General features: G+C 45.3%; 1 protein-coding gene across 3 annotated transcripts in view; it reads left to right on the forward strand.

The window, feature by feature from the left end:
• TNKS1BP1 (tankyrase 1 binding protein 1) overlaps window positions 1–24,162 on the forward strand; it is a 169,419-nt gene that overhangs the window by 117,625 nt on the left and 27,632 nt on the right. For 2 of the 3 annotated variants that reach the window (XM_068255583.1, XM_068255584.1), the window contains exons 6-7: window positions 7,956–11,004; window positions 20,524–20,665. In XM_068255583.1, the coding sequence (XP_068111684.1) occupies window positions 7,956–11,004; window positions 20,524–20,665 (3,191 nt within the window). The remainder of the gene's footprint in view (window positions 1–7,955; window positions 11,005–20,523; window positions 20,666–24,162) is intronic. The other variant, XM_068255585.1, reaches the window with a different exon arrangement.

The raw sequence follows: 24,162 nt of genomic DNA on the forward strand, positions 1-24,162 counted from the left end.
TATTGCCCTTGTGCCACAGGGCCCCCAGCTGGCCTCCCCTAACTGCTCCCCAAGGCCCTGCATGTTCAGTAGTTTAGCTGCCTTGAAATATCTCACCTGTCTCTGCCACTGCTCTGCCCTATCTCTATTTTCAGCCACACACTGCCTGCTTCTACTCTATGCCCGGTGCATGTTATTTTCACATAACTTGCGCCAGATAAAGAAGACACAGACAACTGGGCTAAGACAGAGATCAGGATAAAGCAGCCATAAGGACAGGTGAGAGATTTCAACGAAGCTGAACTACCAAATGGGAGCCATGGGGAACAGTCGAGAGAGGCAACCTGGGGGGTCCGGCAGCGCGGGGGGCCCAGTAGCAGCCTTTCATGGGGGATAGGGGGTTTAACCCAAGTTACTTTTGCCTTGTGGCTTAAACTGGCCCTGAACGTAGCCAGAGCTTTAGCACAGAGGTCAGGAAACTGGCATTGTTTATTAGAGAATGAAGATAGCACCATCTGAATTCCTCTCACTTCAGGTTCCTTTTAACATGCTCCAATTTGAATGTTTAGATTCCTGCCTACACTTCCTAAACATGTCAAGTGTTACCGGGGTTTTGAAGGTTAGCTAGCGCTGTCAGGTGGGCAGCTGCTTACTGGGAGGCATTTTCTGTGCGCCAGTGGCGTTTGATCCACTGTAGGAAGGTGCGGTGTAAAGCCAGTGTGTCAGGCACATGATGGATGGAAGATGTTGCTGCACGTAGCATTGCCAGGGCGGTGACTTCAAAAGTAGTTTGCTTTCAATTTGCAGTTGGTACAACTTGGTTCATTCATGAAGGCGAGTATTGCTTGGCTGGCACACAGACAGACTGGGGAGTTGGTGTTTGGGCATACCTGTTGCAACAAGGCTGGCTAAGAATAATAAGGGACAGACTGGAGTCTACAGCATATTTCTCCAAAAAGAGCTCTGGATGATTGCTATAGTACGTATAGCCAGCATGTATGAGTGGGTGGCCTTTTTGTGCCAGTTGGTGTTGATTCTTATTTTTCTGGAAGTGGGGGTAAAGCCAGCTATTGTAGCAACTGTAGCCAAATACGCAGAGAAGTCTTTAATGTGCACAGCATGAACTTGTGGAGACGGATGAAAAGCCCCAGCAAAGTTTGTGAAAGAAGGGTTCCTGCTATATTGCTATATTTACGTTTAATCAAGCGAGTGAGTGCAGAAGGCAGCATGAAACTGTTGTGTGTGGGGGGGATTCCTTGATACCTAAGAAGAGATCCTTGATATTAAGACATTTAGGATTGTGATTCTTAAAGCAGACCTAAACTCAGAACTTACTCTCTGCTCTAAAAGATAAAAAAACAGCATTATAACCTTTAAAAAAAAACATTACTTTTTTTACAGCTGATACCAATCCTGCTATACATGTGCAGTGTGTCTACTTCCTGCTTTCATGGAAGCAGACATAGGCTTAACACCCTGTGTTTACAAATTAGCTGCTCTACCGAGGCTGCAAAGATTCCTGAGCTGACACTACTGAGAAATCAAATTACAGTTGTGATTAGTCACAGATGAGGGGGAATTAGACAGGCTAAACTCTCTAAATAGATACAGGGTGTATTTCTCTCTGCTTCCCTTCTCTACTGTGCAAGAGTTCAGATCCACTTTAAGCTAGGATTCTTAAGGTCAGCCTCTTATTTTTAATGCATATGATAGTCAATTTGAATTAATTTGATGCACGAAGTGTTGTGTATTGTATGACTGTACTTTTCACAATAAATATATTTAAATTAACAGACTGACTGGCTGGTTGGCTGGCTCTTGGCTGGATCTGCTTGATCTTTGCTTTCCAGACACAAAGCAGATTACCTGAGACCTGCCTACTTCCTCCCTGTGCTGACATAGATGAACTGTTGTGGTCAGCACTGCAACTGCAGTTCCACCCAGGTCATCATTGTACAATAACGTATTATAAACTCGTCCTACAGCCTCCCCAATGTTTTCCCAAAAGCCATGTGTACCTCTCCTCTCTTTGTTGCCATGGTGTGGTTTAGCAAAAGGAGTCATCACTGCTGCAATTTCTAAGTTTGTACCTTATGTGAACAATGATAAAGAAATGTATTGCAAGTGAAATGTTGTGCACACTTTGCCCCTGATGCACAAAAGCGCGGTAATATTGCTGTGCACGGGGACCAAGGTAATATCACCCTCACTACTGGCAGAGTGTACCTTGATTTATGCTATTAGTGCAACCCACAGTACTCGAGTAGCATGAGAGCCCTGGGGCAAAAATAACCCGGGCCCCCCACCACCAAAGTAAGTCCCTGGGGCCTTAAATCTGGTCACCGCATGTCCTCGCCGATTGTGGCAATTGTGATCAACTTGCAGCACTGTGAAGGGTATGTGGAGGCTACATGCATCCGCACTAAAGCCCCCACAATCCCTTGCATAGCCTACTGCATGTACCAGGTGACAGCTTCTAGCCAAGGAGTGGTCACCTTATATGAATAGTAGGTGATGCAAGGGATTGTGGGGGCTGTAGAGCGCATGTGTATGGCCTCCACATCCCCTACGCAGCACTGCAGTGCTGTGCAGCCAGTCTCATATTGCAGGGGCATCAAGAGCAGTCCATGGGGTGACCAGCGGCGCAAGGGGGTCAAGCAGCTGTCGGGGGCCCTGGGGCATTTGCCCCCCTTTGCCTTAATGGCAGCGCCGGCCCTGATTGCCGCGCACTGTTGTGCGCAGTAATATTACCACGCTTTTGTGCGTCAGGCCCAAAAAGTATTACTGAGTGTGGGTTATGGCGCATACAGTAATGTGTACAGACTACTGATTGCAGCACATCCTGTGCATTTCAGTGCCACCGTCTGTATAATATGCCGGGTTTCAGAACAACGCATTATTGAAAAACACTTTGGAGTTGGAAATTTAGTGTGCAATAAGCCCAACACTGTGCAGTGTAGTGAATGGGGTGTGTATGAAATCACACACAGAGCTTGCCACAACTGGTTTTGCAAGTATGAACAAAGTTTATGGCAATAAAATATATCTGATGAAACAACATATGATTTGAATTGATTGTTGTTCATACAGGTGATGCTGTGACCACTGTTTACCTATAAAAGCCATGATTTCAGAATAAATATGCTGCACCTTTGTTTTCTCATATCTCGAGGGATATGTATACCTGCTCATATTTACTGCATAGGCTATACTATTTTAGCTTCACTGATGACTCACTGATACTGACAACCTGAAGATTATTTCTAGCTATTCAAAACCTAGACTGCATTTTAGCTGATTTCTCACTGCAGATTGTTTCTTGTTAGCATAGTTATTTCAACAGCACATCATCTTAAAGGACGACTGAAGTGAGAGGGATATGGAAGCTGCCATATTTATTTCCTTTTAAGCAATACCAGTTGCCTGGCTGTCCTGCCGATCCTTTATCTCTAATACTTTTAGCCATAGCCCCTGAACAAGCATGTAGCAGATCAGGTGTTTATGACATTGGTCGGATCTGACAAGATTAGCTACAAGCTTGTTTCTGGTGTTATTCAGACACTACTGCAGCAACGAGATCAGCGGGGCTGCCAGGCAACTGGTATTGTTTAAAAGGAAATAAATATGGCACGCTTTAATATTCCTCTCACTATTAGTACTAACGTGTTTTTCAATGCAGTGAGAGAGAAATCAGATGATTCTGTTTATCTTTTTCTTCTAGGGCTGGTATTGGTTAAAAGGAAATAAATATGTCAGTCTGCATATTTTTTTCACATCAGTTGTCCTTTAATATAGTGACATAGAACTAGATATTTTGAAACGTTACAATGGTTCTCAATATATGCCTGACACATACTCCAAAAGAGGCTTGTGGAAATCAAAGCTTACATAAACTGAACAGTTAGTGTTATATTTGTTTCTGTATGCATTACTTTGGTACGGGGTCAGCGGCTGCGCAGCTGTGTACTTCATCAGGCAGTACAAAGCTAGCGATGCAATTGACATTAGATTCCAGCTGGAATCTGATCTAATATCGAGTGTTCCAAGGTAATAAACCGGGCATGTAGTTAGTAGTTATAGCCAACAACTTTGCATCACTTATATATGTAAATCAATATATCCTTGGGCCAGTCACCAGACCTCTCCTGCACGACAACTTGATGAAAAGTGAGCAGGTCAATGGGTGGGAAGGAAGGGGTGTGGGTAAAACACAATAGATGTTAAAAGCATAGCATACAGTATACTGTAACAAAAATCTAATATATTGCTCACAGGGCTGGTTCTAGACTTGTTACTGCCTGAGGCAAACTTGTGAGGATGCCCCACCCCCAGTATAGGTGCCTCCTGTATAAGGTAAAATATTTTTATCCTGCGCTACTGGAGGACAGCAGATTTTTGTATATTTGAGAGGTATTCCTCTTGTCAAATGCATCATATCAATATCAGAGGCCAGCCACGATCCATTCTCCTTCCCTCGGTCTGGCCAAGACCTGGGATCGCTACAGCTAACTTCGTGTTGTTTGTGCGGTGGAGCAGGAGATGAGGGGGACGTCGACTCCTCACGCTAAATGTCTCTCTATGTCACTACCGGTTTCGGCGTGTGCCACGCCTTCCTCAGGTCAAGAGGGGAAGGCAGAGTTTAAGTAATCTGGCTTCAGTAACCAATTGACTGAGCCGGTGGGCGGGTTTAGACGCCTCATATAAAACTAAATGAGAACAATTGTGGACGGCTGGATATGCCGCTGTTTACATATAAAACAATAAAATCTTTTTTTATTTCTAAACATGTTATGCTAAAAACATATATCCCAAAAAAATTAAAAGTATTTAAAAATTCAAAAATAAAAAGCTTATATAAAAAGTCTAAATAACGAGTTTAAAATAGATAGCAGCTGTATAGGTAGTATAGTTGCCTGAGTATAGGTAGTTAGTATAGATTTCCCCCGTATAGGTAGCATAGTTGCCCCCAGTATAGGTAGTATAGTTTCACCCAGTATAGGTAGTATAGTTGCCCCAGTATAGGCAGTTAGTATCGTTGCCCCAGTATAGGTAGTATAGTTGCCCCAGTTGCTCCCAGTATAGATAGTATAGTTGCCCCAGAATAGGTTAGCGAGGTAGGTTTCCCTGGCTCCCCTTCCTCCCTGGCCTTTCAGTATAGGCGCTGCTACGGGAGCTGTGGCAGGTCACGCAGATCTGAGGTCCACTACAAGCAGGACAGATAAGGGGGATCCGTTGAGCTTGTCCTGCTGCTGGAGGCGGCCACCCGAAAACAGCAGCGGCCCGGAGCAAGGGGGGTGGGCGGGATGCCGCATGACGATGCCTGAGGAAGTGGCGTCACCTGGCACCATGGGCGGGATTGCCCGGATTGCACAACCAGCCATAGTAAAAATGTAATTCCTGAAAAAACATTGCATAGTCAGTAGTATAATTTTCACCCCATATACTGTATTGTCTATCTCATTACTGTGCCCCTTTATTATAGTTGCCCCCATTAGTGCTTCCCTCGTTATAGTGCTCCCTTCACTATAGTATCTCATATACCTGTTAATATTACAGGTTAAGGCCCTCAGTTATAGTGTCCTCAGTAACAGTGCTTCCAGTTAGTACTCGCAGTTTTATAGTGCTCTCCGTTAGTTAAGTTAATTTTGTGAAAGTAAGAAATCAAATGTTACTGTGTATTAACTTTTTCAGAAATGTAGTTTTTTTACATAATGTCCTGCAGTAATCATTTACTACTTTTCAATTAAAAACCCAGTTATGAGATTTAGCCAAAGGTCAACATATCTGCAAACAACCAATTGTATGTACAATTACATGTTCCTCTAGCAACTAACTTATGAATTAATTTACTGATAGACTAAGCAGCTGGAATAAGCGTTTGTGATTCCCCAATCAAAAGCATTTGACCCCCTATACAGATTGATATTCCCAGGGACTTTAGAGCCCGGGAAGCTTGCCTCCCATCCCCCGACAAATCCAGCACACATGATCCATACATTTTTGGCAGACTCTACTAATTGGAGCAGCAAAGTTTTCCCTTTCCTTTAGGGCCCTTTCACACTAGAGGGCTTTTTCTGCGTTTTAACGCCACTGCTAAAGTTGGCGTTTTCCAAGGTAAAACATTTTGCCTTTCACATCTACCGCTGCATTTTGGAGCGTTGCGTTTCAACGCTCCCAGGAGCTTTTTTTAGGGCTGACCGCAGCGTTTCTCTTTACAATTGATAGTAATGTGTTGGTGTTAAAACGCCTTGAAAACGCCTGCAGCCAAAACGCAGCGTTTTAGCCTTTTTCCGCTGCCTGTAGTGTGAAAGAGCCCTTACAGAGTACATTTTCCAGTGCCATAAATAAGAGGCAGGTGCTCAACCCAACCTCATGCTTGGGGGTAATGGGGCAACTACTGTCACATTTGTGATGGCGTCAAGGGGGTGATTTATGGTTGAATGTGAAAGCACATTCCCTTAGCAAAGGGGTGCATTTCTTCAAATCTATTTCTTCAAATAGATCAAAGTTTAAAATAAATATACAAACACTAAGAAAAATAATATATATAAATTAAGTCATGTTTTTAAGTTACTGGTTCTATTTTTTAGAAAAGATCCAATGTCTATGCTTGAAATATTGGCCCCATGCCAAATAAGCCTTAAAGGACATGGGAGGTGAGCAAACAAATGTATATTTACTTTACCTGGGGCTTCTTGCAGCCGCTATAAGTCATTTTGTCCCTTGCCACAGCTCTGGGGTCCTGTGGGCAGCCTCTAAAGAATCGCTGACCCACGATAGGAGTGTGCCCGCCCCACATGAGAGCACACCCACATCACCGGAAGCATACTGTTCCGGGGAAGTACCACTGCACTGAAGCAGTACCCTCCCGATGATTATCACACGCAGCCCGGGGGCGAGCCTGGGCATGCGCAGAAGACGTCAACCCATCAGGGGGGTCGGTGAACCTTCAGAGGCTGCCCACAGGACCCAAGAGAAGACCTGTAGCGGTGGCAAGGGATACATTGACTTCTAGGGGATGGAAAAAGCCCTAGGTAAGTAAAACTAAATTTATTTACTCAGCTCCGAAGTCCTTTAAAGAGGCACGGTAACGACATACTGTATACTATAGTAGAATGCAGTAAATTATTCAGGATGCCAACTTTTATGGTAATTTCCTGGCTTCAGCATCAGAAACACTTCCTATATCTATATGTTGCTGTATATTGTTTGGAACTCCGCCCTTCTAGTGATACTCAGCCTTCTGGGAGAAAAGGTATATTTTGTACTGGCTTTGGAATTACATTTACAGTATAAATCAGGGGATACATTTCAGAGTATAAATCAGGAAGAGGAAAGACTTTACAATGGACAAACACTGACTAAAAGTGGGAGCAGAGAGCACTAGACATTTTGGGGTAGTAGCTTGAGAACATTTTTGCAAGCTTACATACCCAAGTACCCTATCCTCCTTACCGTACCTACGTGTGTGTTGTACTGTGCGCCTGCCTTTTTAGATGAGCAGCAATTTCCAATTTAAGGACTAATTTGTCAGTTGTTAGTGTTTGGTCCTAATTAAAAGCATAAAGGAATATTGTAAAAGTATTTATGCAGGAATACTGAGGACGCCTATGAAATGTACTGTATATGTCAAGGCATACTTGAGATGATGTAGCATCATCTTGAGATGCGGTTACCCACAATAGGGAGTACCATCTTTTATATAGGGTACATGTTGCAATAATGTTGAGTAACCCTGATTTAGCTTGCATACAAGGCTTTATAGTTAAAATGTTGCTTATCCAGTACATGAACATAAGGATCTGTTATTTACCATAGTGACTGTAGCTGGTAACACTGAGAGGGGGCTTAAGCAGCCAAATAGGCTAATATCATTGTGTAGCAGCACGTTTTATGTAACTTTGACAACGTTCTGTTAAATGTTGATATGTTATACATGCTTTTCATTTTTCAAAGTCTCTCTTTTACATTTTTAGATCACACCATGAGAACAATGCCCAGTCTTCCTATGACTCCGAGACACCCGCTCCATCAGAGCTGCCTGGGCCTGCAGACAATCAAACATCACCACATCTTCATATGAGATCAGAAATGCTATACAGTGACAAGCTGGTTCCAAGGGAAGTCTATACTTATTCAGAAGATGAATCAAAAGAGCCGACACACAGTTATATAGAAAAGGAGACACCACGTGTCACTCAAATACAGCCAGAAATATTGAGTCAGCAAGAAGACTACAAATCAAGTAGACCAGAGCTTAATTATAACGAGTCACAGTTCATGCATTCGAAATCTGCTTCTCAGGATCCAGCTAAAAGAGTCAGCCTACCAGAAGACTTAGGTGACAACTGGAACCAAACAAGTGAGCTTCAGTATTACAGTGCTGAATCACCTAAACTAAAAGACCATGAGCTTTCCTTGGATAAGCTAAAATTCAAGGCTGAGGAGACAGCTGAGCCTCAGTACACTCACAGTCACTCAGAGCCACAGGAACACAGCTATGTATACAAAGAGGAAATTGGTGAGAAGCATGAACCAGTTCATCATAAGTATGGACAGTCAGAAGAACTGGTTTATAGTGATCTACTGTTGCAAGAGTCAGCCCATAAGAAAGAGCAAACAGGCTTGCAAAGTCACATGTATGATTTGTTCCATGAGCCAGTCCACACAAATAAAAAATCAGATGAAGCAATCTATGAGTATGAGAAGCAAAAACAAAGTAGTAAAAATGTGCAATCTGAGAAGATTGACCACAAATACCAGCAGCTAGAGGAAACAGGTCAGAAATATCAACCGCCTAAACATGAAACTTTGGAAGAAGCCATTTATGGGCATGGACAGTCAAAAGAAACAGTCCACAGGGATGACCAAGCGGATAAACCCATCTATAATTATAAAGATTTTAATGAGCCAGTTCATGACTATGTGCAATCAGAAGAATCTGTTCAGAGATATCAACAACCAGAGGTGTCAGATCACAAACATGAACAGTCAGACCAGCAAGATCCCAGATCTGAAGAATTAAGCAAACCAGTTCATCAATATGATGTATATCAGAATTATGGCCAGTCAGAGGAGCCAGACCACAAATATGAACACTCAGAGGAACCATACAATAGCAATGTTTACTCTAAGGGCACAGTCTATACATATGAGCAGTCAGAGGAGCCAGACCAAAAATATAAACAGTCACAGGAGTCATACAATAGAAATATTCAGTCAGCTTACACATATGAAGAGTCAGATGAGTCAGATCACAAATATGATCAGTCAGAGAGGCCATATCACAAATATGAGCATTCAGAAGAGCCATACAATAAAAATGTCCACTCAGTTTATTCATATGAAGAGTCAGATGAGTCTGATCACAAATATGAACAGCCAGTGGTGCCAGGTCACAGATACAAACAGTCAGAGGAGTCAGATCACAAATATGAACAGTCAGAGGATCCATACAACAGAAATATTCACTCAGTTTATACATACGGACAGGCAGAGGAGTCACATCACATACATGGACAGCCAGAGGAGTCAGATCACATACATGGACAGCCAGAGGAGTCAGATCACAAATACAAACAGTCAGAGGAGCGAGGCCACAAATACGGACAGGCAGAGGAGCCAGATTACAAATATGGACAGTCAGAGGAGTCAGATCACAAATACAAACAGCCAGAGGAGCGAGGCCACAAATACGGACAGGTAGAGGAGCCAGATCACAAGTATGGACAGTCAGAGGAGTCAGATCACAAATATGAACAGTCAGAGGAGCCAGATCACAAATATGAACAGTCAGAGAAGTCCGGTCACAAATATGGACAGCCAGAGGTGTCAGATCACGAATACAAACAGTCAGAGGAACCAGATCACAAATACAAAAAGACAGAGGAGCCAGATCACAAATATGAACAGTCAGAGGATCCATACAATAGAAATATTCACTCAGTTTATACGTATGGACAGTCAGAGGAGTCAGATCACAAATATGAACAGTCAGAGGAGCCAGGTGACAAATATGAACAGTCAGAGGAGCCGGGTCACAAATATGAACAGTCAGGGGAGTCATACAATAGAAATATTCACTCAGTTTCTACATATGAACAGTCTGAGGAGCCAGGTCACAAATATGAACAGCCAGGGGAGCCAGGTCACAAATATGAACAGTCAGAGGAAACGGGTCACAAATATGGACAGGCAGAGGAGTCGCATCACAAATTTGAACAACCAGAGAAAACAGATGATAGGTATAAACAGTCAGAAGAGTTCATCTCTAGATATCAACAGGAAGATGAGCCAGTTCACAGAAAGAATGACAAAGAAGATCCAGGTCAGAGATATGCGCCATCTGACAACCTAACACACAGTCCTGAGCAAGTTCAGCTGCATAAGCCACCGGCAGAGCCAGCATACATACATATACAGTCTGAAAACAGAGACTCAAAGCATGCACAGCCAGCACATGCAGATCTGGAATTACCGGCAGATCAGTACAAACACTATCAATCCGAGAAAGCAGATATTACACCTCATATTTCACAAAAACCAAGTGATATATCTGCTCAGTCTTTTGAACCAGTCAATGACCCTGAACAACACTATGAAAAACACCAGAGGGATAGTTATACAGAGGAACCAAAACATGGAGATACTTCACCTCATTATATAAATTATAAAGCAAAAAAATTAGAGGAACAAGATGAGAAATTCCCACAGTCAGAAGGACCACTACGGGAAAGTGCCCTAAAAGAGGCAACACAACTTATTACTGATACAAAAGAGTCACATCATGTAGATGGCGTCTCAGAGGAAACTAGGAGGAAGCTACAAGATGAGAAGCTTGAGACAGATGGATCTATGCCACAAGAGACTCAGAATGAAGAAGTTAAACATGCTCATGATAAAATCATAAACGGACATGCTGAACAAGATTTACCCACAGTTGACAGTAGAGCAGAAAAGCAAGCCGAAGAACCAGAAGAGAAACAGACAGAGGAAACACCAGCAGAAAATTTTGACTTCCTTGAGGTATGTTCTCACGTCTGAAAATTGATAATCAGTGTTCACATCTAGGTCAGATGGAAGATTACCTATGAAACCATTGCGGCAGCCAGTTACTTGTGTATCCTGTTTCATCCAGTTTATCTGTGGTGATTGAATAAGATATAGCAAGATTTCAGGAAACATGCTTAATTAAAAAGAGGGGGCTGGCTCCCCTTTAACTGGTTTCCTCTTAGAGGAATAGTGGAGTGTTTAGTCAGTCAACCGGATCTACATTAGTATGAAAGAACTGTAATGTACCGTCTTGTGCTATGTAATGTAATGTACTTCTGCGATGCAGGACAGCTGGGATCACTTGGAATCCTAATGGTAGAAAAAGTAGCAGGGGCATAACTTTAGGAGAGCAGCCCTGCAAGCATATGGGGGCCCAGAACTGTGGGGGTCCCCAACTACTAACCTTCCCTTCCTCCTATACAGGGATCCATCGGGTGTTTTTGTAGCTACACTTGGTATGGGTGTGGGGATCATGATCATGAGGGCCACACTAGTTTTATGACCCTTGGAAGATGGTCCTCCAGGCTGTGAGAATAACCAAGGGAGGCAAGGGAAGGGGTGTGAAGATTGGGGGTACCCTTTAAAGTTATGCTGGGGCCCTGTAGTTACATCCTTAAATGGTATTAAAGTGTTTTGCTTGTGAGCTGGTGAGTGACTACATTGTGTGTGTCAGTTGGCCCATTGTACAAAATGTTTACTAAGAGTCATTTATGACAACATGAAGGTTGTGGTGGAGTCTAGCAGTCCCTAGGTCCACTTGAGTCTAAAAGTGATCATGCATGATATGATCTTTCAGACAATGAATTCAGTGATTCAGATGGAATAATTGAAAGTTCAGAAGTGTTAAATTGTTTATGTGATCACATACAAAAGATCATTTCTGTCAAATGACTATGACTTTCTACTTATTTTAAATCATTCTCTGAAGAGAAAGGATCAGTTTTAAGATTTATTTATGAATCCATGACTGATTCCATCATATTATCATACTGCTCATGATATCAACATGATAATGATAATATTGTATATGGCCGCTACACAAGCTTGTACTACCTTATGAAATAGTTTAGTATGAGAGTAAAAAGACAATATAATAGTCTAAGATCCTTCTTTCCTTAGGGCCAATTTTGGTGGGAAGACATAGTTACATAGTTAGTCCATATTACAGATACAGCCTTACAAGAACAGGGGCAGTATTATGCTAGAATCCCAACTTTTTATTTCCCATTTAATTAATCCCAAAGTTTTATTTGCTTTAGCTGCAGCTGCTTGGCATTGGATATGAGTATTTGATTTGTTGTCAACCAGAACTCTTTAAGTCCCTCTCTAAGTTTGATGTCCCCATCTGTATCCTGTTTATTTTCTATGGTGCTAGACCATTGGTATGACCAAGATGCATGACTTTACATTTTTCAACATTGAATTTCATCTGCCATTTACTTGCCCATATAGCCATCCTATGCAGATTCTTCTGCAATATGACACTATCTTCCTGTGTGATGATAACTCTGCTCAACTTTGCACCATCTGCAAAAATAGCAACATTACAAGTACTTTCTACTAGAGTTGGGCCGAACGGTTCGCCGGCGAACGTGGTTCGCGCGAACGTAGGTGGTTCGCGTGCGGGTACCGCACGCGAACCTTTTGCGGAAGAAGTTCGGTTCGCCCCATAATGCACTGAGGGTCAACTTTGACCCTCTACATCACAGTCAGCAGGCCCAGTGTAGCCAATTAGGCTACACTAGCCCCTGGAGCCCCACCCCCCCCCTTATATAAGGCAGGCAGCGGCGGCCATTACGGCCACTCGTGTGCCTGCATTAGTGAGAGTAGGGCGAGCTGCTGCAGACTGTCTCTCATAGGGAAAGATTAGTTAGGCTTAACTTCTTCCTGGCTGCATACCTGTTCTGTTCAGTGAGCCCTCAGCCCACTGCATACCTGTACTGTGATCCTGCCACTGCATACCTGTTCAGTGATCCTGCCACTGCATACCTGTTCTGTTCAGTGAGCCCTCAGCCCACTGCATACCTGTACTGTGATCCTGCCACTCCATACCTGTTCAGTGATCCTGCCACTGCATACCTGTTCTGTTCAGTGAGCCCTCAGCCCACTGCATACCTGTACTGTGATCCTGCCACTCCATACCTGTTCAGTGATCCTGCCACTGCATACCTGTTCAGTGATCCTGCCACTGCATACCTGTTCTGTGAACCCGCCACTGTATACCTGTTCTGTTCAGTGGACCCGCCACTGTATACCTGTTCTGTGAACCCGCCACTGTATACCTGTTCTGTTCAGTGGACCCGCCACTGTATACCTGTTCTGTTCAGTGGACCCGCCACTGTATACCTGTTCTGTTCAGTGGACCCGCCACTGTATACCTGTTCAGTGAACCCGCCACTGCATACCTGTTGTGTTCAGTGAACCTGCCACTGCATACCTGTTCTGTGAACCCGCCACTGTATACCTGTTCTGTTCAGTGGACCCGCCACTGTATACCTGTTCAGTGAACCCGCCACTGTATACCTGTTCTGTTCAGTGGACCCGCCACTGTATACCTGTTTAGTGAACACGCCACTGCATACCTATTGTGTTCAGTGATCCTGCCACTGCATACCTGTTCTGTGAACCCGCCACTGTATACCTGTTCTGTTCAGTGGACCCGCCACTGTATACCTGTTCTGTGAACCCGCCACTGTATACCTGTTCTGTTCAGTGGACCCGCCACTGTACACCTGTTCTGTTCAGTGGACCCGCCACTGTATACCTGTTTAGTGAACACGCCACTGCATACCTATTGTGTTCAGTGATCCTGCCACTGCATACCTGTTCTGTGAACCCGCCACTGTATACCTGTTCTGTTCAGTGGACCCGCCACTGTATACCTGTTCTGTTCAGTGGACCCGCCACTGTATACCTGTTCTGTTCAGTGGACCCGCCACTGTATACCTGTTCTGTTCAGTGGACCCGCCACTGTATACCTGTTTAGTGAACACGCCACTGCATACCTATTGTGTTTAGTGATCCTGCCACTGCATACCTGTTCTGTGAACCCGCCACTGTATACCTGTTCTGTTCAGTGGACCTGCCACTGTATACCTGTTCTGTGATCCCGCCACTGTATACCTGTTCTGTTCAGTGGACCCGCCACTGTATACCTGTTCTGTTCAGTGGACCCGCCACTGTATACCTGTTCTGTTCAGTGGACCCGCCACTGTATACCTGTTCAGTGAACCCGCCACTGCATACCTGTTGTGTTCAGTGAACCTGCCACTGCATACCTGTTCTGTGAACCCGCCACTGTATACCTGTTCTGTTCAGTGGACCCGCCACTGTATACCTGTTCTGTTCAGTGGACCCGCCACTGTATACCTGTTCTGTTCAGTGGACCCGCCACTGTATACCTGTTCAGTGAACCCGCCACTGCATACCTGTTGTGTTCAGTGAACCTGCCACTGCATACCTGTTCTGTGAACCCGCCACTGTATACCTGTTCTGTTCAGTGGACCCGCCACTGTATACCTGTTCAGTGAACCCGCCACTGTATACCTGTTCTGTTCAGTGGACCCACCACTGTATACCTGTTTAGTGAACACGCCACTGCATACCTATTGTGTTCAGTGATCCTGCCACTGCATACCTGTTCTGTGAACCCGCCACTGTATACCTGTTCTGTTCAGTGGACCCGCCACTGTATACCTGTTCAGTGAACCCGCCACTGTATACCTGTTCTGTTCAGTGGACCCGCCACTGTATACCTGTTTAGTGAACACGCCACTGCATACCTATTGTGTTCAGTGATCCTGCCACTGCATACCTGTTCTGTGAACCCGCCACTGTATACCTGTTCTGTTCAGTGGACCCGCCACTGTATACCTGTTCTGTGAACCCGCCACTGTATACCTGTTCTGTTCAGTGGACCCGCCACTGTATACCTGTTCTGTTCAGTGGACCCGCCACTGTATACCTGTTCTGTTCAGTGGACCCGCCACTGTATACCTGTTTAGTGAACACGCCACTGCATACCTATTGTGTTCAGTGATCCTGCCACTGCATACCTGTTCTGTGAACCCGCCACTGTATACCTGTTCTGTTCAGTGGACCCGCCACTGTATACCTGTTCAGTGAACCCGCCACTGCATACCTGTTGTGTTCAGTGAACCTGCCACTGTATACCTGTACTGTTCAGTGAACGCATCAGTGCGCATACCTGTGCAGTTAAGTGAACCCACCTACCTACGTGAGTGCACGCAGTGTGATATACCACTCCGTGCATACCCGATATGGACAAAACAGGTAGAGGAAGAGGAAGAGGTAGTGGCAGAGGCAGAGGCAGAGGAAGGCCACCCGGCAGGTCTGCGCGAGGTCGTGTAAATGTAATTTCGTGTGGACCTGGCCCACAGTACAGTGCTCGGAAGAAGGCACGTCCCATCACCTCCCAAGATTGTCAGGACGTGGTTGAGTATTTAGCGACACAGAACACCTCATCTTGCTCAGCCACCAGCGCTACTACTAGCACCACTTCCGCTGCATTTGACACTTTGCAAGAATTATTTAGTGTTGAAATCACTGATGCACAGCCATTGTTGTTACAGCCAGATGAATTTTCACCAGCTAATATGTCTGAGTTACGCGGCAACACTATGGATGTAACGTGTCAGGAGGATGAAGGACCTACTGATGGTGCAAGTTTGGATTTGTCTGAGGCAAGCGAAGCTGGGCAGGATGACTACGATGATGACGGTAATAGGGATCCTCTGTATGTTCCCAATAGAGGAGATGAAGAGGGGGACAGTTCAGAGGGGGAGTCAGAGAGTAGTAGGAGGAGAGAAGTTGCTGAAAGAAGCTGGGGCAGCTCTTCGTCAGAAACAGCTGGTGGCAGAGTCCGGCACCATGTATCGCCACCTATGTACAGCCAGCCAACTTGCCCTTCAGCATCAGCTGCTGAGGTCCCCATAGTGCCCACATCCCAGGGTGGCTCAGCGGTGTGGAAATTTTTTAATGTGTGTGCCTCAGATCGGACCAAAGCCATCTGTTCGCTCTGCCAACAAAAATTGAGCCGTGGAAAGGCCAACACTCACGTAGGGACAAGTGCCTTACGAAGGCACCTGGAGAAAAGGCACAAACAGCAATGGGATGGCCACCTGAGCAAAAGCAGCAGCAGCACACAAAAGAAAAGTCACCCTCCTTCTCCTCTTCCTCCTTCAGGTGCATCATCTGCTTCTGCCGCTTTTTCCCTTGCACCTTCACAGGCACCCTCCTCCACTCCGCCTCTGCCCTTGAGCGGTTCCTGCTCCTCTGCCCACAGCAGCAGTCAGGTGTCCGTGAAGGAAATGTTTGAGCGGAAGAAGCCACTTTTGGCCAGTCACCCCCTTGCCCGGCGTCTGACAGCTGGCGTGGCGGAACTGTTAGCTCGCCAGCTGTTACCATACCGGCTGGTGGACTCTGAGGCCTTCCGTAAATTTGTGGCCATCGGAACACCGCAGTGGAAGATGCCAGGCCGCACTTATTTTTCGAGAAAGGCCATACCCCAACTGCACCGTGAAGTTGAGAGGCAAGTGGTGTCATCTCTTGCGAAGAGCGTTGGGTCAAGGGTACACCTGACCACGGATGGCTGGTCTGCCAAGCACGGGCAGGGCCGCTACATTACCTACACAGCCCATTGGGTGAACCTGGTGGTGAACGATGGCAAGCAGAAAGCGGCGGACCAAATTGTGACACCTCCACGGCTTGCAGGCAGGCCTCCTGCCACCTCCTCTCCTCCTGCTACATGCTCTTCGCTGTCCTCCTCCTCCTCCTTGGCTGAGTGGCAGTTCTCCTCTCCAGCTACACAGCCCCAGCTCCGCAGGGCCTATACTGCATGCCAGGTACGACGGTGTCACGCCATCTTAGACATGGCTTGTCTCAAAGCGGAGAGTCACACTAGAGCAGCTCTCCTGGCTGCTCTTAAGAAACAGGTGGATGAGTGGCTGACCCCGCACCACCTGGAGATAGGCAACGTGGTGTGCGACAACGGCAGCAATCTGCTTGCCGCTTTGCATATGGGGAAGCTGACACACATACCCTGCATGGCACATGTCATGAATCTAGTGGTTCAAAGATTTGTGGCAAAGTACCCTGGCTTAGCGGATGTCCTGAAGCAGGCCAGGAAGTTCTGTGGGCATTTGAGGCGCTCTTACACAGCCATGGCACGATTTGCAGAAATTCAGCGTAAAAACAACATGCCGGTGAGACGCCTCATTTGCGATAGCCCCACTCGCTGGAACTCGACCCTGCTCATGTTCTCCCGCCTGCTAGAACAGAAGAAAGCCGTCACCCAGTACCTCTACAACTGGAGTAGAACGAAACAGTCTGGGAAGATGGGGATGTTCTGGCCCGACAACTGGACACTGATGAAAAATGCATGCAGGCTCATGCGGCCGTTTGAGGAGGTGACCAACCTGGTGAGCCGCAGTGAGGGCACCATCAGCGACTTAATTCCCTACGCGTACTTCTTGGAGCGTGCTGTGCGTAAAGTGGCGGATGAAGCTGCGAATGAGCGTGACCAGGAACCGTTACGGCAGGAACAGGCATGGGACCAATTTTCATCAGACCCAGCTGTTTCCTCAACACCTGCGGCAGCACAGAGGGGGGAGGAGGAGGAAGAAGAGAGGTCGTGTGCAGAAGACGAGTCAGACTCAGAGGATGATGAGCAAGGTGTTTCTTTGGGGGAGGAGGAGGAGGAGGGGACAGCGGCAGGAGAACAACCTCAGCAGGCGTCGCAGGGGGCTTGTGCTGCTCAACCTTCCCGTGGTATTGTTCGCGGCTGGGGGGAGGAGGTTGACTTACCTGACGTCACTGAGGAAGAGCAAGAGGAGATGGAGGGTACTGGATCCGACTTTGTGCAGATGTCGTCTTTTATGCTGTCCTGCCTGTTGAGGGACCCCCGTATAAAAAACCTCAAGGGGAATGAGCTGTACTGGGTGGCCACACTACTAGACCCTCGGTACAGGCACAAAGTGGCGGACCTGTTACCAACTCACCGGAAGGTGGAAAGGATGCAGCACATGCAGAACCAGCTGTCAACTATGCTTTACAATGCCTTTAAGGGTGATGTGACAGCACAACGCCAGCAAGGTACCACTGCCACTAATCCTCCTCCCGTGTCCACGCAGTCAAAGACAGGACGCTCCAGCGATCTCATGGTGATGTCGGACATGCGGACGTTCTTTAGTCCAACGCCTCGCCGTAGCCCTTCCGGATCCACCCTCCACCAACGCCTGGAACGGCAGGTAGCCGACTACCTGGCCTTAAGTGTGGATGTAGACACTGCTGTGAACAGCGATGAGGAACCCTTGAACTACTGGGTGCGCAGGCTTGACCTGTGGCCAGAGCTGTCCCAATTTGCCATCCAACTTCTCTCCTGCCCTGCCGCAAGCGTCCTGTCAGAAAGGACCTTCAGCGCAGCTGGAGGCATTGTCACAGAGAAGAGAAGTCGCCTAAGTCACAAAAGTGTTAAGTACCTCACCTTTATCAAAATGAATGAGGCATGGATCCCGGAGGGCTGCTGCCCGCCCCAAGACTAAGTCAGTCCCCGCACACACAGCATCTCTGCCTGCACGCCGTGTGACTGGCTGCCTGGCCTGCCTCAAAAAGACTAAGTCGCTCCCAGTCCCTCCACACAGCATGTCTGCCTGCAGGCCGCTTCACTACCTTCTCCGCCACCACCAACAGTGTCCGGGACTCCAGGCGGATTGCTGAATTTTTTAGGCCGCTGCTAGCAGCGGCCGCTGTAATAATTTTTATGGTGCGTGTACATGACTGCCTAATTTTTCTGGCTGCACTGAGGGCAGCTGCAACAACAAAAGAAAAGGCATGTACATGCGCCCATTCCCCTTTGTGATCATTACCTTGCCGTGGTGAAGGGGCTTGCGTATCACAATGAAGCAATGACCGGCACCTAGATGAGTGTCTCGGGGGGCACACAAAAGATAATAAGGTCGTTGCTTCATTGTGGTCAGACCAAATTTGATCAGCTGGACAGTCACTGTTCTGTCATTCAGCTACATCAGCCAGGCCGACCATATGGGCTGTAAAGCCACCAAAACCTGCACTCTCGCCATGGTGCGCACCAGTCCAGCACGGCCGTCACTAGTACAAACAGCTGTTTGCCGTGCGTTACACGGTGAGTTTGGTGTGTCAGTGTGAAGCAGTACCTTAATTACACTACCTGATTGATGTATACACATGCAAGATGTTTTAAAGCACTTTAGGCCTGTCATTTAGCATTCAATGTGATTTCTGCCCTTAAAACGCTGCTTTGCGTCAAATCCAGATTTTTCCCGGGGACTTTTGGCGTGTATCCCACTCCGCCATGCCCCCCTCCAGGTGTTAGACCCCTTGAAACATCTTTTCCATCACTTTTGTGGCCAGCATAATTATTTTTTTTTCAAAGTTCGCATCCCCATTGAAGTCTATTGCGGTTCGCGGACTTTAACGCGAACCGAACGTTTCGCGAACCTAAAATCGGAGGTTCGGCCCAACTCTACTTTCTACTTCATCTACCAAATCATTAATACATAAATTGCAGAGTACTGGGCCCAGTATTGACCCCGGTGGTACCCCACTGCTAACAGTCACCCATTTTAACCCATTAGCAGCCATGAATGAGTTATCTTGTGTACAATAACTTGGGGCAGGGCTGCTGCAGCTGGCTATACCAGGCTAATAGTAGAGCTGATCCTGTGTCCAGATCAGGTAAATACCAAGCACTCTCTGTGCCACTCTGCATTAGGCTGCAGGAGGCACACTGGCAGGCTGAGTAGGCACAAAATAATGTGGTGCTGCAGTGCACATAAAAAATTAAAATACAAATGACTGACAAAAGGTTTAATATGATCCATTGACCACAACTCTTTGCTTTCTGTCCATTAGCCAGTTTCTTAACCATGCACACAGATTTTTTCACTGTTTTTGTATCCTCAGCTTCCGCAGAAGACTGTTGAAGGGTACTGTGTCAATGCCTTTGCAAAGTCCAAGTATATCACTTCTACAGTATTTCCAATATCTACATTAGCATCCACCACCTCATAAAAGCTGAAGATGTTGTGAGGTGGTGAATGCTAATGTAGATATTGGGAATGCTGTAGATTTGATATACATGGACAATTCACCTAGACGAAAAAAGAAAGTGAGTTTCCACACAATGTCCCATGAAAAATAGTAGGAATCTTCATTTAAATCTTGAGTAAAAATACATGAAAACCAGTATCAACGAGTAGCAGACATGTTTTGGAGGCACAATGGTCCTTAATCGTAGCACCTACCTAGCAGTATGTTTTTGAGAAGATGCAACAGAAAATCGACCTAAATATAGAAAGAAAATACAATAGAGTGCTAACGACTACAACTGCAGTGCCTGTATACAGCCGTAGTAATAATGATATCATTTGTGATCAAAACATTTGTTGCCAGTTGTTTTGTCTTTTCTGTAGCTAACTGATGCTCTCTCTCCAGGGTACCACAGTGCTAGATACAGGCTTCATGAGATCCAGAGCCTCTCTGGGAAAAAAGAGAGGCCACAGGACCCCTGCAACTGGACCTGGTGCCTGCAACGAGGAAGATGATCCTGAATATTGGATGTTTAGGGACTCAACAGGTAAAGGTTCATCGACAGTTATGGTGCCCATACACGATACAATAAAAACGTTCGATTTTCCCGTTTATTCGATCTAAATGGTCGAATCGAATGAAAGTTGAAAAAAAAAATTTTACGATCAAGAAATTCGAACGATTATCCTGTTTTTTCAAGAAAAATCTGATCCGACATGCTGGAAAAATCTTTATATTCGCTCTAACAGAATAATCGAACTAAATTATCTAATCGAAAAAAATGAAAAATTGTACCATGTATGGCCACCTTTATGGTGGCCATACATGGTGCAATAAAAACGTACGATTATCCCGTTTATTCTATCTAAATGATCGAATCGAATGAAAGTTGAAAATATTTTTTTTTCTGATCAAGAAATTTGAACGATTATCACGTTTTTTCAAGAAAAATCAGATCGGACATGCTGGAAAAATCTTTATATTCGATCTAACGGAATCATTGAACTAAATTATCTAATCGAAAAAAAATAAAAATTGTACCATTTATGGCCACCTTAAACAGACATTTGCTGAGAGATTTTGAAAGCTGCTATGCTCACTAGACTTGATGAACTAAACTTGATTTCAGTTGGTGGCCATTTGTTGGTAGTTGATGTAGTCCATGCTCTAGCTAAGTTGGTCAGGTGACAGCAGGCAAAGTCACAAGCCAAAGTAGGTATGGGCAGTAAGAGTTCTTGAGTGGGGTCCCTAGCTGTGGTCAGTACAGGAGGAGAAAGTTCTTTACCAATGTTACAAGCTGAAATTGGGGCAGGGAGAAAGCAGACATAGGTCAAAGTCACACCAGAGGAGCAGATCAAGGATAGTCAGATAAGTCAAGTTGGAAGGCAAGCAGGGAAAACACACAGGGCAAGTTTAGGTTAAACCACTAAAGCCGACAGAACTATTGGCACTGGATGCTTGCAAATAGGGTGTCTTATATGCAAGGTCATCCTGCTTTGCTCCAAATGTTATTCCATATGAATGCATAAATGCATTAGCCAAACTCTGGCCCTGAACTGAGCAATACCTGTGCATAACTCTGACTAAAAACACACACCCATAGTAAGCAAAATGGGCATAGGAGAGCAAATACAACCAAGCAGAAATGAAAGCTAAGTATTACATTGCACAACCCCCCTTCCCTTAAAGTGAGCCCAAGGTGAAAATAAAAAGATGAGATAGACAATTATATTTATCCTCCTACTCCTAAAATTACTTTCTTAAAAGCATCCCAGGGTTTTCTTTTATATTTAAACATTTACAAAGTAGGTTGAATTTTTTATAGTCTCTTATCAGTGGCAGCCTATTATGTGTCCTAGAGCTAAAAAAAAAGGTCAATAGTTCATGTATTTTATCACCCCCTGCCCTCAGAAGTTGTACTTTGCCAGGAAAACATTTATGGCTGTAATTTGCTTATCAGTGATGTTTTATATTCCTGACAAGATATCAACAATATAACACATATAAACCCTACGAAGAGAGGACTAAATTAAAACTTAACTTTTATTAGGGTAGTTCTAAAAGGGATCTAATTTGCTAAAAAGACATAGATGTGATAAATGGGTGGGAGATATCAGTCACGGTCCACAGAAGACCACCCTCCACTACCCCACTAGTAATCTATAAACCCCCCACACAACTCGACATGTTTCATTTCCTCTATGGGAAATTTCGTCAGGAGTGAAAAGTGCTCAGTGCTAGAGTGCCATAGTGCTAAAAATAAATTACATTATATACATCACATAGCTAGTACAAATTTAGCAAAGTAACAGAAAAACCGGCCGCAACCCTGCAGCCTACTAAAGGAACCTGCCATTCACACTGCCCTTTTATAGTATACTGAATCTCCCCTAGGATTCTGGGTAGGGCAGGTCCGGTCACCACCCCCTACAAAAAAGTATCACTAATATGGATTGGTTCTTTTAAAGATCCATCATTTCCCCCAGCCAATCCGGAATACATCCATTTGAGGCAATAGTATTCTAAAAGGGTAGAAAAAATACCTATTTACTGTCCGCTTTCGCTGACCACCAAGTATTCATTACATCCCAGGTGCTGCTGGCTTTTAAAAATAGAACAAAAAGTCGGGAAGTGTATAAAACACTCTTTCCGTATTTCCAGCTCTGTCATTGGTAGAACGGTATCCAAGAGGGGCGTTGCCGTGCGCGTCATACGCACGCTACTGTCCAGGCTCATCAGCCAATCAGATGACCTCTCTCCTTCCGTAAACCCTCCGCATCACAACTAGCGATGTCGGAGGAGGAGGAGAGGCGTGGCCACCCTCGTCATTGTTGCCATGGCAACGTTTACAACAGTAGCAGATTACACTGCGGAGGGGAGATTAATCTGCTACTGTTGTAAACGTTGCCATGGCAACAATGTTTACAAACCCCCGTACGTAAGTGGGTGGAGGAATGAGTGAGGAATGGTCCACTCCCCCCCCCCCCGGCATCAATACCCGCTGTGTGAGGGGAATGTGCTTGTTAGATGGCAGCCGATTGGCTGCGTATCTGAATCCCATCCTCCGTGACGAGGGTGGCCACGCCTCTCCTCCTCCTCCGACATCGCTAGTTGTGATGCGGAGGGTTTACGGAAGGAGAGAGGTCATCTGATTGGCTGATGAGCCTGGACAGTAGCGTGCGTATGACGCGCACGGCAACGCCCCTCTTGGATACCGTTCTACCAATGACAGAGCTGGAAATACGGAAAGAGTGTTTTATACACTTCCCGACTTTTTGTTCTATTTTTAAAAGCCAGCAGCACCTGGGATGTAATGAATACTTGGTGGTCAGCGAAAGCGGACAGTAAATAGGTATTTTTTCTACCCTTTTAGAATACTATTGCCTCAAATGGATGTATTCCGGATTGGCTGGGGGAAATGATGGATCTTTAAAAGGACCAATCCATATTAGTGATACTTTTTTGTAGGGGGTGGTGACCGGACCTGCCCTACCCAGAATCCTAGGGGAGATTCAGTATACTATAAAAGGGCAGTGTGAATGGCAGGTTCCTTTAGCAGGCTGCAGGGTTGCGGCCGGTTTTTCTGTTACTTTGCTAAATTTGTACTAGCTATGTGATGTATATAATGTAATTTATTTTTAGCACTATGGCACTCTAGCACTGAGCACTTTTCACTCCTGACGAAATTTCCCATAGAGGAAATGAAACATGTCGAGTTGTGTGGGGGGTTTATAGATTACTAGTGGGGTAGTGGAGGGTGGTCTTCTGTGGACCGTGACTGATATCTCCCACCCATTTATCACATCTATGTCTTTTTAGCAAATTAGATCCCTTTTAGAACTACCCTAATAAAAGTTAAGTTTTAATTTAGTCCTCTCTTCGTAGGGTTTATATGTGTTATATTGATTGAATCAGGTGTGTTTGTTCAAGATATCAACAAGACAGAAGCTGTCACTTTCATGCCTAGAAATGAACTCTTTCAGGCAGCAAAACAAAACAAGTAAAACAGCCTGGTTATTAATATGTTTTGTTCTGTACATACGC

This window comes from Hyperolius riggenbachi, chromosome 10, assembly GCF_040937935.1.
Source record: "Hyperolius riggenbachi isolate aHypRig1 chromosome 10, aHypRig1.pri, whole genome shotgun sequence".
Lineage (NCBI taxonomy): Eukaryota > Metazoa > Chordata > Amphibia > Anura > Hyperoliidae > Hyperolius > Hyperolius riggenbachi.